The 13,283-nt window shown below is 50.0% G+C and overlaps 1 protein-coding gene across 7 annotated transcripts in view; it reads right to left on the bottom strand.

The window, feature by feature from the left end:
- The window catches only part of LOC115190905 (DEP domain-containing mTOR-interacting protein), a 60,884-nt gene that overhangs the window by 26,681 nt on the left and 20,920 nt on the right, over positions 1-13,283 (bottom strand). For all 7 annotated transcript variants that reach the window (XR_003877469.1, XM_029748939.1, XM_029748937.1 and 4 more), the window contains one exon: positions 5,500-5,682. Coding sequence is in view for 6 of the 7 variants with exons in the window: in XM_029748939.1 (XP_029604799.1) it covers positions 5,500-5,682 (183 nt within the window). In the remaining variant the exon portion in view is untranslated. The remainder of the gene's footprint in view (positions 1-5,499; positions 5,683-13,283) is intronic.

Here is a 13,283-nt window from a genome sequence, read left to right as displayed (position 1 = left end):
AGGGTTATAGTGGGATTCAGCCCCAGTGTGACAGTAGATAGTGAGTAGGGAGTAGGGGCTAAGGGTTATAGTGGGATTCAGCCCCAGTCTGACTGTAGATAGTGAGTAGGGAGTAGGGACTAAGGGTTATAGTGGGATTCAGCCCCAGTCTGACAGTAGATAGTGAGTAGGGAGTAGGGACTAAGGGTTATAGTGGGATTCAGCCCCAGTGTGACAGTAGATAGTGAGTAGGGAGTAGGGGCTAAGGGTTATAGTGGGATTCAGCCCCAGTCTGACAGTAGATAGTGAGTAGGGAGTAGGGGCTAAGGGTTATAGTGGGATTCAGCCCCAGTCTGACAGTAGATAGTGAGTAGGGAGTAGGGACTAAGGGTTATAGTGGGATTCAGCCCCAGTCTGACAGTAGATAGTGAGTAGGGAGTAGGGGCTAAGGGTTATAGTGGGATTCAGCCCCAGTCTGACAGTAGATAGTGAGTAGGGAGTAGGGGCTAAGGGTTATAGTGGGATTCAGCCCCAGTGTGACTGTAGATAGTGAGTAGGGAGTAGGGGCTAAGGGTTATAGTGGGATTCAGCCCCAGTCTGACAGTAGATAGTGAGTAGGGAGTAGGGGCTAAGGGTTATAGTGGGATTCAGCCCCAGTCTGACAGTAGATAGTGAGTAGGGGCTAAGGGTTATAGTGGGATTCAGCCCCAGTCTGACTGTAGATAGTGAGTAGGGAGTAGGGACTAAGGGTTATAGTGGGATTCAGCCCCAGTGTGACTGTAGATAGTGAGTAGGGAGTAGGGGCTAAGGGTTATAGTGGGATTCAGCCCCAGTCTGACAGTAGATAGTGAGTAGGGAGTAGGGACTAAGGGTTATAGTGGGATTCAGCCCCAGTCTGACAGTAGATAGTGAGTAGGGAGTAGGGGCTAAGGGATATAGTGGGATTCAGCCCCAGTCTGACAGTAGATAGTGAGTAGGGAGTAGGGACTAAGGGTTATAGTGGGATTCAGCCCCAGTTTGACAGTAGATAGTGAGTAGGGAGTAGGGGCTAAGGGTTATAGTGGGATTCAGCCCCAGTCTGACAGTAGATAGTGAGTAGGGAGTAGGGGCTAAGGGTTATAGTGGGATTCAGCCCCAGTCTGACAGTAGATAGTGAGTAGGGAGTAGGGGCTAAGGGTTATAGTGGGATTCAGCCCCAGTTTGACAGTAGATAGTGAGTAGGGAGTAGGGACTAAGGGTTATAGTGGGATTCAGCCCCAGTCTGACAGTAGATAGTGAGTAGGGAGTAGGGACTAAGGGTTATAGTGGGATTCAGCCCCAGTCTGACAGTAGATAGTGAGTAGGGAGTAGGGGCTAAGGGATATAGTGGGATTCAGCCCCAGTCTGACAGTAGATAGTGAGTAGGGAGTAGGGGCTAAGGGTTATAGTGGGATTCAGCCCCAGTTTGACAGTAGATAGTGAGTAGGGAGTAGGGGCTAAGGGTTATAGTGGGATTCAGCCCCAGTCTGACTGTAGATAGTGAGTAGGGAGTAGGGGCTAAGGGTTATAGTGGGATTCAGCCCCAGTCTGAGTGTAGATAGTGAGTAGGGAGTAGGGGCTAAGGGTTATAGTGGGATTCAGCCCCAGTCTGACAGTAGATAGTGAGTAGGGAGTAGGGGCTAAGGGTTATAGTGGGATTCAGCCCCAGTCTGACTGTAGATAGTGAGTAGGGAGTAGGGGCTAAGGGTTATAGTGGGATTCAGCCCCAGTCTGAGTGTAGATAGTGAGTAGGGAGTAGGGGCTAAGGGTTATAGTGGGATTCAGCCCCAGTCTGACAGTAGATAGTGAGTAGGGAGTAGGGGCTAAGGGTTATAGTGGGATTCAGCCCCAGTCTGACAGTAGATAGTGAGTAGGGAGTAGGGGCTAAGGGTTATAGTGGGATTCAGCCCCAGTCTGACAGTAGATAGAGAGTAGGGAGTAGGGACTAAGGGTTATAGTGGGATTCAGCCCCAGTTTGACAGTAGATAGTGAGTAGGGAGTAGGGGCTAAGGGTTATAGTGGGATTCAGCCCCAGTCTGACTGTAGATAGGGAGTAGGGACTAAGGGTTATAGTGGGATTCAGCCCCAGTCTGACAGTAGATAGGGAGTAGGGAGTAGGGGCTAAGGGTTATAGTGGGATTCAGCCCCAGTCTGACAGTAGATAGTGAGTAGGGGCAAAGGGTTATAGTGGGATTCAGCCCCAGTGTGACTGTAGATAGTGAGTAGGGAGTAGGGGCTAAGGGTTATAGTGGGATTCAGCCCCAGTGTGACAGTAGATAGTGAGTAGGGAGTAGGGGCTAAGGGTTATAGTGGGATTCAGCCCTAGTCTGACAGTAGATAGTGAGTAGGGAGTAGGGACTAAGGGTTATAGTGGGATTCAGCCCCAGTCTGACAGTAGATAGTGAGTAGGGAGTAGGGACTAAGGGTTATAGTGGGATTCAGCCCCAGTCTGACAGTAGATAGTGAGTAGGGAGTAGGGACTAAGGGTTATAGTGGGATTCAGCCCCAGTCTGACTGTAGATAGTGAGTAGGGAGTAGGGGCTAAGGGTTATAGTGGGATTCAGCCCCAGTCTGACTGTAGATAGTGAGTAGGGAGTAGGGGCTAAGGGTTATAGTGGGATTCAGCCCCAGTGTGACAGTAGATAGGGAGTAGGGGCTAAGGGTTATAGTGGGATTCAGCCCCAGTGTGACTGTAGATAGTGAGTAGGGAGTAGGGGCTAAGGGTTATAGTGGGATTCAGCCCCAGTGTGACAGTAGATAGTGAGTAGGGAGTAGGGACTAAGGGTTATAGTGGGATTCAGCCCCAGTCTGACAGTAGATAGTGAGTAGGGAGTAGGGACTAAGGGTTATAGTGGGATTCAGCCCCAGTCTGACAGTAGATAGTGAGTAGGGAGTAGGGGCTAAGGGTTATAGTGGGATTCAGCCCCAGTGTGACTGTAGATAGTGAGTAGGGAGTAGGGGCTAAGGGTTATAGTGGGATTCAGCCCCAGTCTGACAGTAGATAGTGAGTAGGGAGTAGGGGCTAAGGGTTATAGTGGGATTCAGCCCCAGTCTGACAGTAGATAGTGAGTAGGGGCTAAGGGTTATAGTGGGATTCAGCCCCAGTGTGACTGTAGATAGTGAGTAGGGAGTAGGGGCTAAGGGTTATAGTGGGATTCAGCCCCAGTCTGACAGTAGATAGTGAGTAGGGAGTAGGGACTAAGGGTTATAGTGGGATTCAGCCCCAGTCTGACAGTAGATAGTGAGTAGGGAGTAGGGGCTAAGGGTTATAGTGGGATTCAGCCCCAGTTTGACAGTAGATAGTGAGTAGGGAGTAGGGACTAAGGGTTATAGTGGGATTCAGCCCCAGTCTGACAGTAGATAGTGAGTAGGGAGTAGGGACTAAGGGTTATAGTGGGATTCAGCCCCAGTCTGACAGTAGATAGTGAGTAGGGAGTAGGGGCTAAGGGATATAGTGGGATTCAGCCCCAGTCTGACAGTAGATAGTGAGTAGGGAGTAGGGGCTAAGGGTTATAGTGGGATTCAGCCCCAGTTTGACAGTAGATAGTGAGTAGGGAGTAGGGGCTAAGGGTTATAGTGGGATTCAGCCCCAGTCTGACTGTAGATAGTGAGTAGGGAGTAGGGGCTAAGGGTTATAGTGGGATTCAGCCCCAGTCTGAGTGTAGATAGTGAGTAGGGAGTAGGGGCTAAGGGTTATAGTGGGATTCAGCCCCAGTCTGACAGTAGATAGTGAGTAGGGAGTAGGGACTAAGGGTTATAGTGGGATTCAGCCCCAGTCTGACAGTAGATAGTGAGTAGGGAGTAGGGGCTAAGGGTTATAGTGGGATTCAGCCCCAGTGTGACTGTAGATAGTGAGTAGGGAGTAGGGGCTAAGGGTTATAGTGGGATTCAGCCCCAGTCTGACAGTAGATAGTGAGTAGGGAGTAGGGGCTAAGGGTTATAGTGGGATTCAGCCCCAGTCTGACAGTAGATAGAGAGTAGGGAGTAGGGGCTAAGGGTTATAGTGGGATTCAGCCCCAGTCTGACAGTAGATAGTGAGTAGGGAGTAGGGGCTAAGGGTTATAGTGGGATTCAGCCCCAGTCTGACTGTAGATAGTGAGTAGGGAGTAGGGGCTAAGGGTTATAGTGGGATTCAGCCCCAGTCTGACAGTAGATAGTGAGTAGGGAGTAGGGGCTAAGGGTTATAGTGGGATTCAGCCCCAGTCTGACAGTAGATAGTGAGTAGGGAGTAGGGACTAAGGGTTATAGTGGGATTCAGCCCCAGTCTGACAGTAGATAGTGAGTAGGGAGTAGGGGCTAAGGGATATAGTGGGATTCAGCCCCAGTCTGACAGTAGATAGTGAGTAGGGGCTAAGGGTTATAGTGGGATTCAGCCCCAGTTTGACAGTAGATAGTGAGTAGGGAGTAGGGGCTAAGGGTTATAGTGGGATTCAGCCCCAGTCTGACTGTAGATAGTGAGTAGGGAGTAGGGGCTAAGGGTTATAGTGGGATTCAGCCCCAGTCTGAGTGTAGATAGTGAGTAGGGAGTAGGGGCTAAGGGTTATAGTGGGATTCAGCCCCAGTCTGACAGTAGATAGTGAGTAGGGAGTAGGGACTAAGGGTTATAGTGGGATTCAGCCCCAGTCTGACAGTAGATAGTGAGTAGGGAGTAGGGGCTAAGGGTTATAGTGGGATTCAGCCCCAGTGTGACTGTAGATAGTGAGTAGGGAGTAGGGGCTAAGGGTTATAGTGGGATTCAGCCCCAGTCTGACAGTAGATAGTGAGTAGGGAGTAGGGGCTAAGGGTTATAGTGGGATTCAGCCCCAGTCTGACAGTAGATAGAGAGTAGGGAGTAGGGGCTAAGGGTTATAGTGGGATTCAGCCCCAGTCTGACAGTAGATAGTGAGTAGGGAGTAGGGGCTAAGGGTTATAGTGGGATTCAGCCCCAGTCTGACTGTAGATAGTGAGTAGGGAGTAGGGGCTAAGGGTTATAGTGGGATTCAGCCCCAGTCTGACAGTAGATAGTGAGTAGGGAGTAGGGGCTAAGGGTTATAGTGGGATTCAGCCCCAGTCTGACAGTAGATAGTGAGTAGGGAGTAGGGACTAAGGGTTATAGTGGGATTCAGCCCCAGTCTGACAGTAGATAGTGAGTAGGGAGTAGGGGCTAAGGGTTATAGTGGGATTCAGCCCCAGTCTGACTGTAGATAGTGAGTAGGGAGTAGGGGCTAAGGGTTATAGTGGGATTCAGCCCCAGTCTGACAGTAGATAGTGAGTAGGGAGTAGGGACTAAGGGTTATAGTGGGATTCAGCCCCAGTTTGACAGTAGATAGTGAGTAGGGAGTAGGGGCTAAGGGTTATAGTGGGATTCAGCCCCAGTCTGACAGTAGATAGTGAGTAGGGAGTAGGGACTAAGGGTTATAGTGGGATTCAGCCCCAGTCTGACAGTAGATAGTGTGGGTACAACAACTCCTGATGTAAAAATGGCTTTATAAAGACATGTGATTGCTAGACATTGAGGTTTACCAGACAGGAAGCTGGTGTTGCCTCCGTCTGGGTTCTGTTTGCGGAGACAGAATGGGCTGTCATGGCTCTCTGGGATGGTACGACAGCGCTCGTTCAGCAGCTCCATCAGACGCCGTCTCCTTCTGAAGTTCAGTCTGAACTGGTACAGCAGCCCTCCATCCACAAAGTGGTGCTTGTTGGTCACTGTCAGGGAGAAACACAGAACAAAACCATTGTTTAGGATCATTCAGTTACTGTTCCATATAACTGACTGTAAATCCTGGTAACTATAGTTACTGACTGTAAATCCTGGTAACTATAGTTACTGACTGTAAATCCTGGTAACTATAGTTACTGACTGTAAATCCTGGTAAATGTAGAATAGGAGGTAGTTCAGTTCCAAATCCTGTAACTCTTCAATTATTCCTCTCAGACAGAACACCTCTGACGGTGTCTCCAATGCCAGTAATCAGCTAAGTCTCTTAGGGTTGGACACACACACACACACTCTCCCTCTCTCAGCTTGGGCGTCATTGTGCCAACACTCACTTGGCTGACGCTCAGTACGGGGGGGGGGGGGGGGGGGGGGCTCTGAATGCCCCTTAAAAGACATAAAACCAACTCTGACTGACTATACGACTAAAGCCATCCAGGAATCAAAATCTGACTGTCACTTGTGTAACTAAGCCATAAAGCCTGCATAACTGTGCCAAGGGGTTAGGACTCAGGATTTAAAAGGAACACTCCACCCAAAAACTATATTTTGGTATTTGTTTCATTAGTCCATTGTTGATATAGTCCCAAAATGTTTTGCATGTCAGCAAACAAGTTAAGATAAATAACTTTCAAAATCCAGAAATCCAGCCGGTCTGATCTACTTCCTGGTTTGGTTATGGATGCACATTGTGATGCTATGAAGCTGCTGTTGTGACTGTATGAAGTGTTTTTCATCCTGTGGTTTATAGTGATGGATTGTCCTGTCTGGCGTCATTAAATGAGAACTAAGGAAATATAGTTTTTTTAATCCCAGGAGGAAGTGTTCTCCTTACGTTGGTAGTGACAGTCCAGTTGCCCAGTCTAAAACATAGTTACCACACACACATATCAGCAATCCAAAACGTTCATAATGATTCAACCATAATCTGGTCCATAACCAAACAGTCTGATTATGTTTTGGCACCTTGTGCCCTAAAAGGGGATGATCAGGATTAAAGGGGTTTGATTATGTGGATTCAGAACGCTTGTTGCCATGGTGCTGATTCACAACGATCTAAATATCAGCTCACTGTAATTGAAATATAATCGAACCAAACAACAACATGTTCAGTGACTCTTGGTTATGTTTATTCATCCACCCATTGACTCGTTTGCACATGGTGTTAAGCCACAAAGATCAACTCACCAGCCCTCTGTGAGTCTATCAACCAGGAATGCAGTGATTGTGTGGGGCAACTGAACCAAAACAACCCACAATGTGGATCCATCCAGGCAGGGCTGCTATTGTTCTACAGTTCAGCCATTTAAAGTATGCAGTGTGTGTGTGTGTGTGTGTGTGTGTACGCTGTCGTGTGCGTGCGTGTGTATTGTTATGATGTGGGCGAAGGTTAGTGTTAGGACATAGACAAACACACTACCATGGCACACTTCCACACTCCAACCCCAGGTGGCAGCACCAACCGGGTCACTGCTGGGTTCTGCCAAGCAGCCTTGATAATTCCTCAGGTACGAGTGATCAAGTTGATTCTGAGAGGCCAGAAGCCTCTCACAGTCTTTGTTCATTTCTTTAGACAGGCCCGCCTCTTTAGACAGGCCTCTGTAGTTTTTTGTGTATACATTTATTTTGGGTCACCACTTTGAACAAAAGACTAATCTGCTTGGACTGGCCGACCAAGGGGCTGAGCTGTCCCTGGACCCAAGGGGCTGAGCTGGTCCTGGACCCAAGGGGCTGAGCTGGCCCTGGACCCAAGGGGCTGAGCTGTCCCTGGACCGAAGGGGCTGAGCTGGTCCTGGACCCAAGGGGCTGAGCTGGCCCTGGACCCAAGGGGCTGAGCTGTCCCTGGACCCAAGGGGCTGAGCTGTCCCTGGACCGAAGGGGCTGAGCTGTCCCTGGACCGAAGGGGCTGAGCTGTCCCTGGACCGAAGGGGCTGAGCTGTCCCTGGACCGAAGGGGCTGAGCTGTCCCTGGACCGAAGGGGCTGAGCTGTCCCTGGACCGAAGGCGCTGAGCTGTCCCTGGACCGAAGGCGCTGAGCTGTCCCTGGACCGAAGGCGCTGAGCTGTCCCTGGACCGAAGGGGCTGAGCTGTCCCTGGACCGAAGGGGCTGAGCTGTCCCTGGACCGAAGGGGCTGAGCTGTCCCTGGACCGAAGGCGCTGAGCTGTCCCTGGACCGAAGGCGCTGAGCTGTCCCTGGACCCAAGGGGCTGAGCTGTCCCTGGACCGAAGGGGCTGAGCTGTCCCTGGACCGAAGGGGCTGAGCTGTCCCTGGACCGAAGGGGCTGAGCTGTCCCTGGACCGAAGAGGCTGAGCTGGTCCTGGACCGAAGGTAAGTTTGCCATCTCCTGGGGACATGTACATACAACACAGTCCTCATATGCTGATTTCTCACAGATGCACATCTTAAAAGTCAGGTTACAGACCACGTAGCTTGGCCTAAGACCCCTAAGACATAACGAGTGCTATTTTCTCACGTCAGACAGCGTCACTCCTCCGCGACTCTCGTCCCTCAACAGTTCTGTCTTGTAGGACGTGGAACTCATTCAAATTGGAATGTAGAGCAACCACCATTCAAAAAATGAAAACATAAAACATTTGAAACTCACTGCGCTCTCATTTGACTCTACATGAAATAGGCAGAAAAACTCAGTAGCTAAATTATAACAAACGTTAACAGTGATTTAATAGTTTAAAACAAACCGGTGGCTATCTCCTGCACACATTGATCAGCTGTGTAGCTAACTGTTATAGCTAGCTAGTCAGCTAGCTCTTCCTTCACTGACATAAAAAGCTTGCTTAGCCTGTTTAAATGACCCTGGCGTTGTAGACAGGGAGCCCCACAACGAAGAGGAACTGACTTATCAAACATCAGTCCATAGATCAGCATGTTTCACCGTGGTGGTCATTTCAGGTCAGCTGAGCACAGCAGATGACTCGGGAGACGACTGCAATGGCTCGTGGCAGAAGAACAGCTACTTTCATGAAAACTCATAATAACGTTAGCATTAGCATTACTTGCTACAGTAGCTTGCTAGCTAGCTTTTGTTGGAAGATTTCAACATTGTGTGCAGCACTAAGTAGACAGCTGGTTGGTTAGAAGCATAGTTTCAGTCAAAGATCATTTTAGTGACTGGCTCGACTGTTTTATGCTAGTTTTCGTGCCCATAGTCAAACTTCAGAAATACTGCTCATTGAAGCACAATAATCATTAGCTAGATGTCAAATGTGGCTACTAAGACTTACTCACAACATTTAAAAAAAAATAACAAATATTTACTGTTTTATCTAAGATTCATTCAGACAGTTTGGAGGCAGGAATGGGGTTCAGCAGACGATGTCGCCTAGGGAATATTTTCTAATGTTACGGCAGCCCATCGTAGCCGGACTACTTCTGATCCATCCCATTATCCTTTGCGAGATACGAGACAGATCAGTGGAGGAATCTGATGTAAGACAATGAACGAGTGCAGCAACATCAGTAGGCTACTTATTGGTTTCGTACCAGTATGGTCTGTGCCAGCGGAGGAGAGGAATGCAGACAGAGGCAGGGTGTGGGTGGTGAGTGTGAACCCAGCGGTGATGCAGTCTCTCTGGGGTTAGAGCCCTGCCTGCCTGCTCCCTGCTCAGCCCATTGTCCTGCTGTCACACAGACACGGGCCCCGAGAAGAACAGACTGGAAACAGACACACTCTGCACTACATAGCTCAGCACACTGGAAACAGACACTGCACTACACAGCTCAGCACACTGGAAACAGACACACTCTGCACTACACAGCCCAGCACACTGGAAACAGACACGCTCTGCACTACACAGCTCAGCACACTGGAAACAGACACGCTCTGCACTACTACACAGCTCAGCACACTGGAAACAGACACGCTCTGCACTACACAGCTCAGCACACTGGAAACAGACACGCTCTGCACTACACAGCTCAGCACACTGGAAACAGACACGCTCTGCACTACACAGCTCAGCACACTGGAAACAGACACGCTCTGCACTACACAGCTCAGCACACTGGAAACAGACACGCTCTGCACTACTACACAGCTCAGCACACTGGAAACAGACACGCTCTGCACTACTACACAGCTCAGCACACTGGAAACAGACACGCTCTGCACTACACAGCTCAGCACACTGGAAACAGACACGCTCTGCACTACACAGCCCAGCACACTGGAAACAGACACGCTCTGCACTACTACACAGCTCAGCACACTGGAAACAGACACGCTCTGCACTACTACACAGCTCAGCACACTGGAAACAGACACGCTCTGCACTACTACACAGCTCAGCACACTGGAAACAGACACGCTCTGCACTACTACACAGCTCAGCACACTGGAAACACAGAACGCTCTGCACTACACAGCCCAGCACACTGGAAACAGACACTCTGCACTACTACACAGCTCAGCACACTGGAAACAGACACGCTCTGCACTACACAGCTCAGCACACTGGAAACAGACACACTCTGCACTACACAGCTCAGCACACTGGAAACAGACACTGCACTACACAGCTCAGCACACTGGAAACAGACACACTCTGCACTACACAGCCCAGCACACTGGAAACAGACACGCTCTGCACTACACAGCCCAGCACACTGGAAACAGACACGCTCTGCACTACACAGCTCAGCACACTGGAAACAGACACACTCTGCACTACGCAGCCCAGCACACATGCTCTGCACTACACAGCTCAGCACACTGGAAACAGACACGCTCTGCACTACACAGCTCAGCACACTGGAAACAGACACGCTCTGCACTACACAGCTCAGCACACTGGAAACAGACACGCTCTGCACTACACAGCTCAGCACACTGGAAACAGACACGCTCTGCACTACACAGCTCAGCACACTGGAAACAGACACGCTCTGCACTACACAGCTCAGCACACTGGAAACAGACACTGCTGCACAACACACCTCAGCACACTGGAAACAGATAGTATCTCAGAGCCTGTACTGAGCCAGCATGCAGCAAGCAGTACCCACACAGTAGCATCCTGCTGCAACCCGCTGCTGGCTCTGATGACTGATAAGCAGTGTTGGGCCTGGATGGGAGAACATTCTGATGTGCCACAGTCAAGAGAACCAGAGCTGATTATATTAAAGTGCTGAACACGTGACCACGACGACAAGGTGACCACGACGACAAGGTGACCACGACGACAAGGTGACCACGACGACAAGGTGACCAGTACATGGGACTTTTCATTCTATTGTAGCAAGTGGAATCACACAGTACATTTGTTTAGTGTGCCGTTCACCAGTTTAATTTAAAATTCCCATTTCAAAGTCCCCGTAATGATTTATCTTCCTCTCCATGTCAACAATTTAATTACCAGTAATTATCCTCTGTCTGAATCAGTGTCAGGTTCACCGTTCAGCTCAAGTCAGGACAAGACACTGAGGCTGTGTCCAAAATGGCACCCTATTCCCTTTATGGGGCACTTATTTTGACCAGGGCCAATGGGGATCTGGTCAAAAGTAGTGCACTATAAAGGGAATGTCTAGGTTGCTACTTGGGACAGATCCTGAGACTGGGTTGGGAGTCTGGGCTGAAAGGAGGGCAGAGAGGAGGGCAGAGAGCAGAGAGGAGGGCTGAGAGCAGAGAGGAGGGCTGAGGGCAGAGAGGAGGGCAGAGAGCAGAGAGGAGGGCTGAGGGCAGAGAGGAGGGCTGAGGGCAGAGAGCAGAGAGGAGGGCTGAGGGCAGAGAGCAGAGAGCAGAGAGGAGGGCTGAGGGCAGAGAGGAGGGCTGAGGGCAGAGAGGAGGGCTGAGGGCAGAGAGCAGAGAGGAGGGCTGAGGGCAGAGAGGAGGGCTGAGGGCAGAGAGGAGGGCTGAGGGCAGAGAGGAGGGCTGAGGGCAGAGAGGAGGGCTGAGGGCAGAGAGGAGGGCTGAGGGCAGAGAGGAGGGCTGAGGGCAGAGAGGAGGGCTGAGGGCAGAGAGGAGGGCTGAGGGCAGAGAGGAGGGGGCATTGTTAAATGCTTCCCTCCGACTTCACTTTCACAGAGAGTCTGAACGCTCAGATGAAGTTCTGTTGAGCCTCTTCGACTACACGACAGGCTGCAGTCTTTACAGCAATACATCTACAACTCCTTCAGACTGACTAGAGAAAACCTCTCCAACTAGCCATAGAAAAGCCCTGTCTTTCTCCCATACAGTCCACTACAGTGACATGCTGCAGTGTTCAGGTTGTGGTCAACCAAGGAAGTACGAACCTAACAGCCCTCAAAGTCATAAAATATGAAATATCTTAAGAGGGTTGATGCTGGTCTTCCCTACTGCAGTAGTGTGTGGGCAGGATGCAGGACTGTAGTACTGTACACATATCACCCATGTCTCCAGTCTGTAGCTCCTGTTAAAGATGCCGTCTGTGTAATGAGTCCACGACCCTGTGGGTGGTCAGGGCAGCCTCACGTTGCTTTAATACACTGGATCAGTGCTGTAGAGCAGTGGATGGAGGGATGACAGAGGAGAGGGGGGAGGGGGGAGAGGGGACGGGGGGAGAGAGGATGGGAGGCAGCAGGCTTTAAATCAGTGCGGCAGATGGCCCTTCTAGCTACCACTGCATTCATTTATTGACACAGAGACAGAGAGAGAGAGAGAGATGGAGAGAGAGACAGGTGATCATGTAGAAAGAGGAGGTTGACTGGCTCAGTAATAGAGACAGAGAGACAGGTGATCATGTAGAAAGAGGAGGTTGACTGGCTCAGTGATAGAGACAGAGAGACAGGTGATCCTGTAGAAAGAGGAGGTTGACTGGCTCAGTAATAGAGACAGGTGATCCTGTAGAAAGAGGAGGTTGACTGGCTCAGTAACAGAGACAGGGAGACAGGTGATCCTGTAGAAAGAGGAGGTTGACTGGCTCAGTAACAGAGACAGAGAGACAGGTGATCCTGTAGAAAGAGGAGGTTGACTGGCTCAGTAATAGAGACAGGGAGACAGGTGATCCTGTAGAAAGAGGAGGTTGACTGGCTCAGTAATAGAGACAGAGAGACAGGTGATCATGTAGAAAGAGAAGGTTGACTGGCTCAGTGATAGAGACAGGTGATCCTGTAGAAAGAGGAGGTTGACTGGTTCAGTAATAGAGACAGGTGATCCTGTAGAAAGAGGAGGTTTACTGGCTCAGTAACAGAGACAGAGAGGCAGGTGATCCTGTAGAAAGAGGAGGTTGACTGGTTCAGTAATAGAGACAGAGAGACAGGTGATCCTGTAGAAAGAGGAGGTTGACCGGCTCAGTGATAGAGACAGGTGATCCTGTAGATAGAGGAGGTTGACTGGCTCAGTAATAGAGACAGAGAGACAGGTGATCCTGTAGAAAGAGGAGGTTGACTGGCTCAGTAATAGAGACAGGTGATCCTTCTAGAAAGAGGAGGTTTACTGGCTCAGTAACAGAGACAGAGAGACAGGTGATCCTGTAGAAAGAGGAGGTTGACTGGCTCAGTAATAGAGACAGGTGATCCTGTGACTGGCTCAGTAATAGAGACAGAGAGACAGGTGATCCTGTAGAAAGAGGAGGTTGACTGGCTCAGTAACAGCTCTACACCCTGCTGTATTTTA

This window comes from Salmo trutta, unplaced genomic scaffold, assembly GCF_901001165.1.
Source record: "Salmo trutta unplaced genomic scaffold, fSalTru1.1, whole genome shotgun sequence".
NCBI classification, from domain to species: domain Eukaryota; kingdom Metazoa; phylum Chordata; class Actinopteri; order Salmoniformes; family Salmonidae; genus Salmo; species Salmo trutta.
The sequence above is the reverse complement of the archived record's forward strand: the minus strand, read 5'-3'. Positions and strand labels throughout refer to the sequence as shown.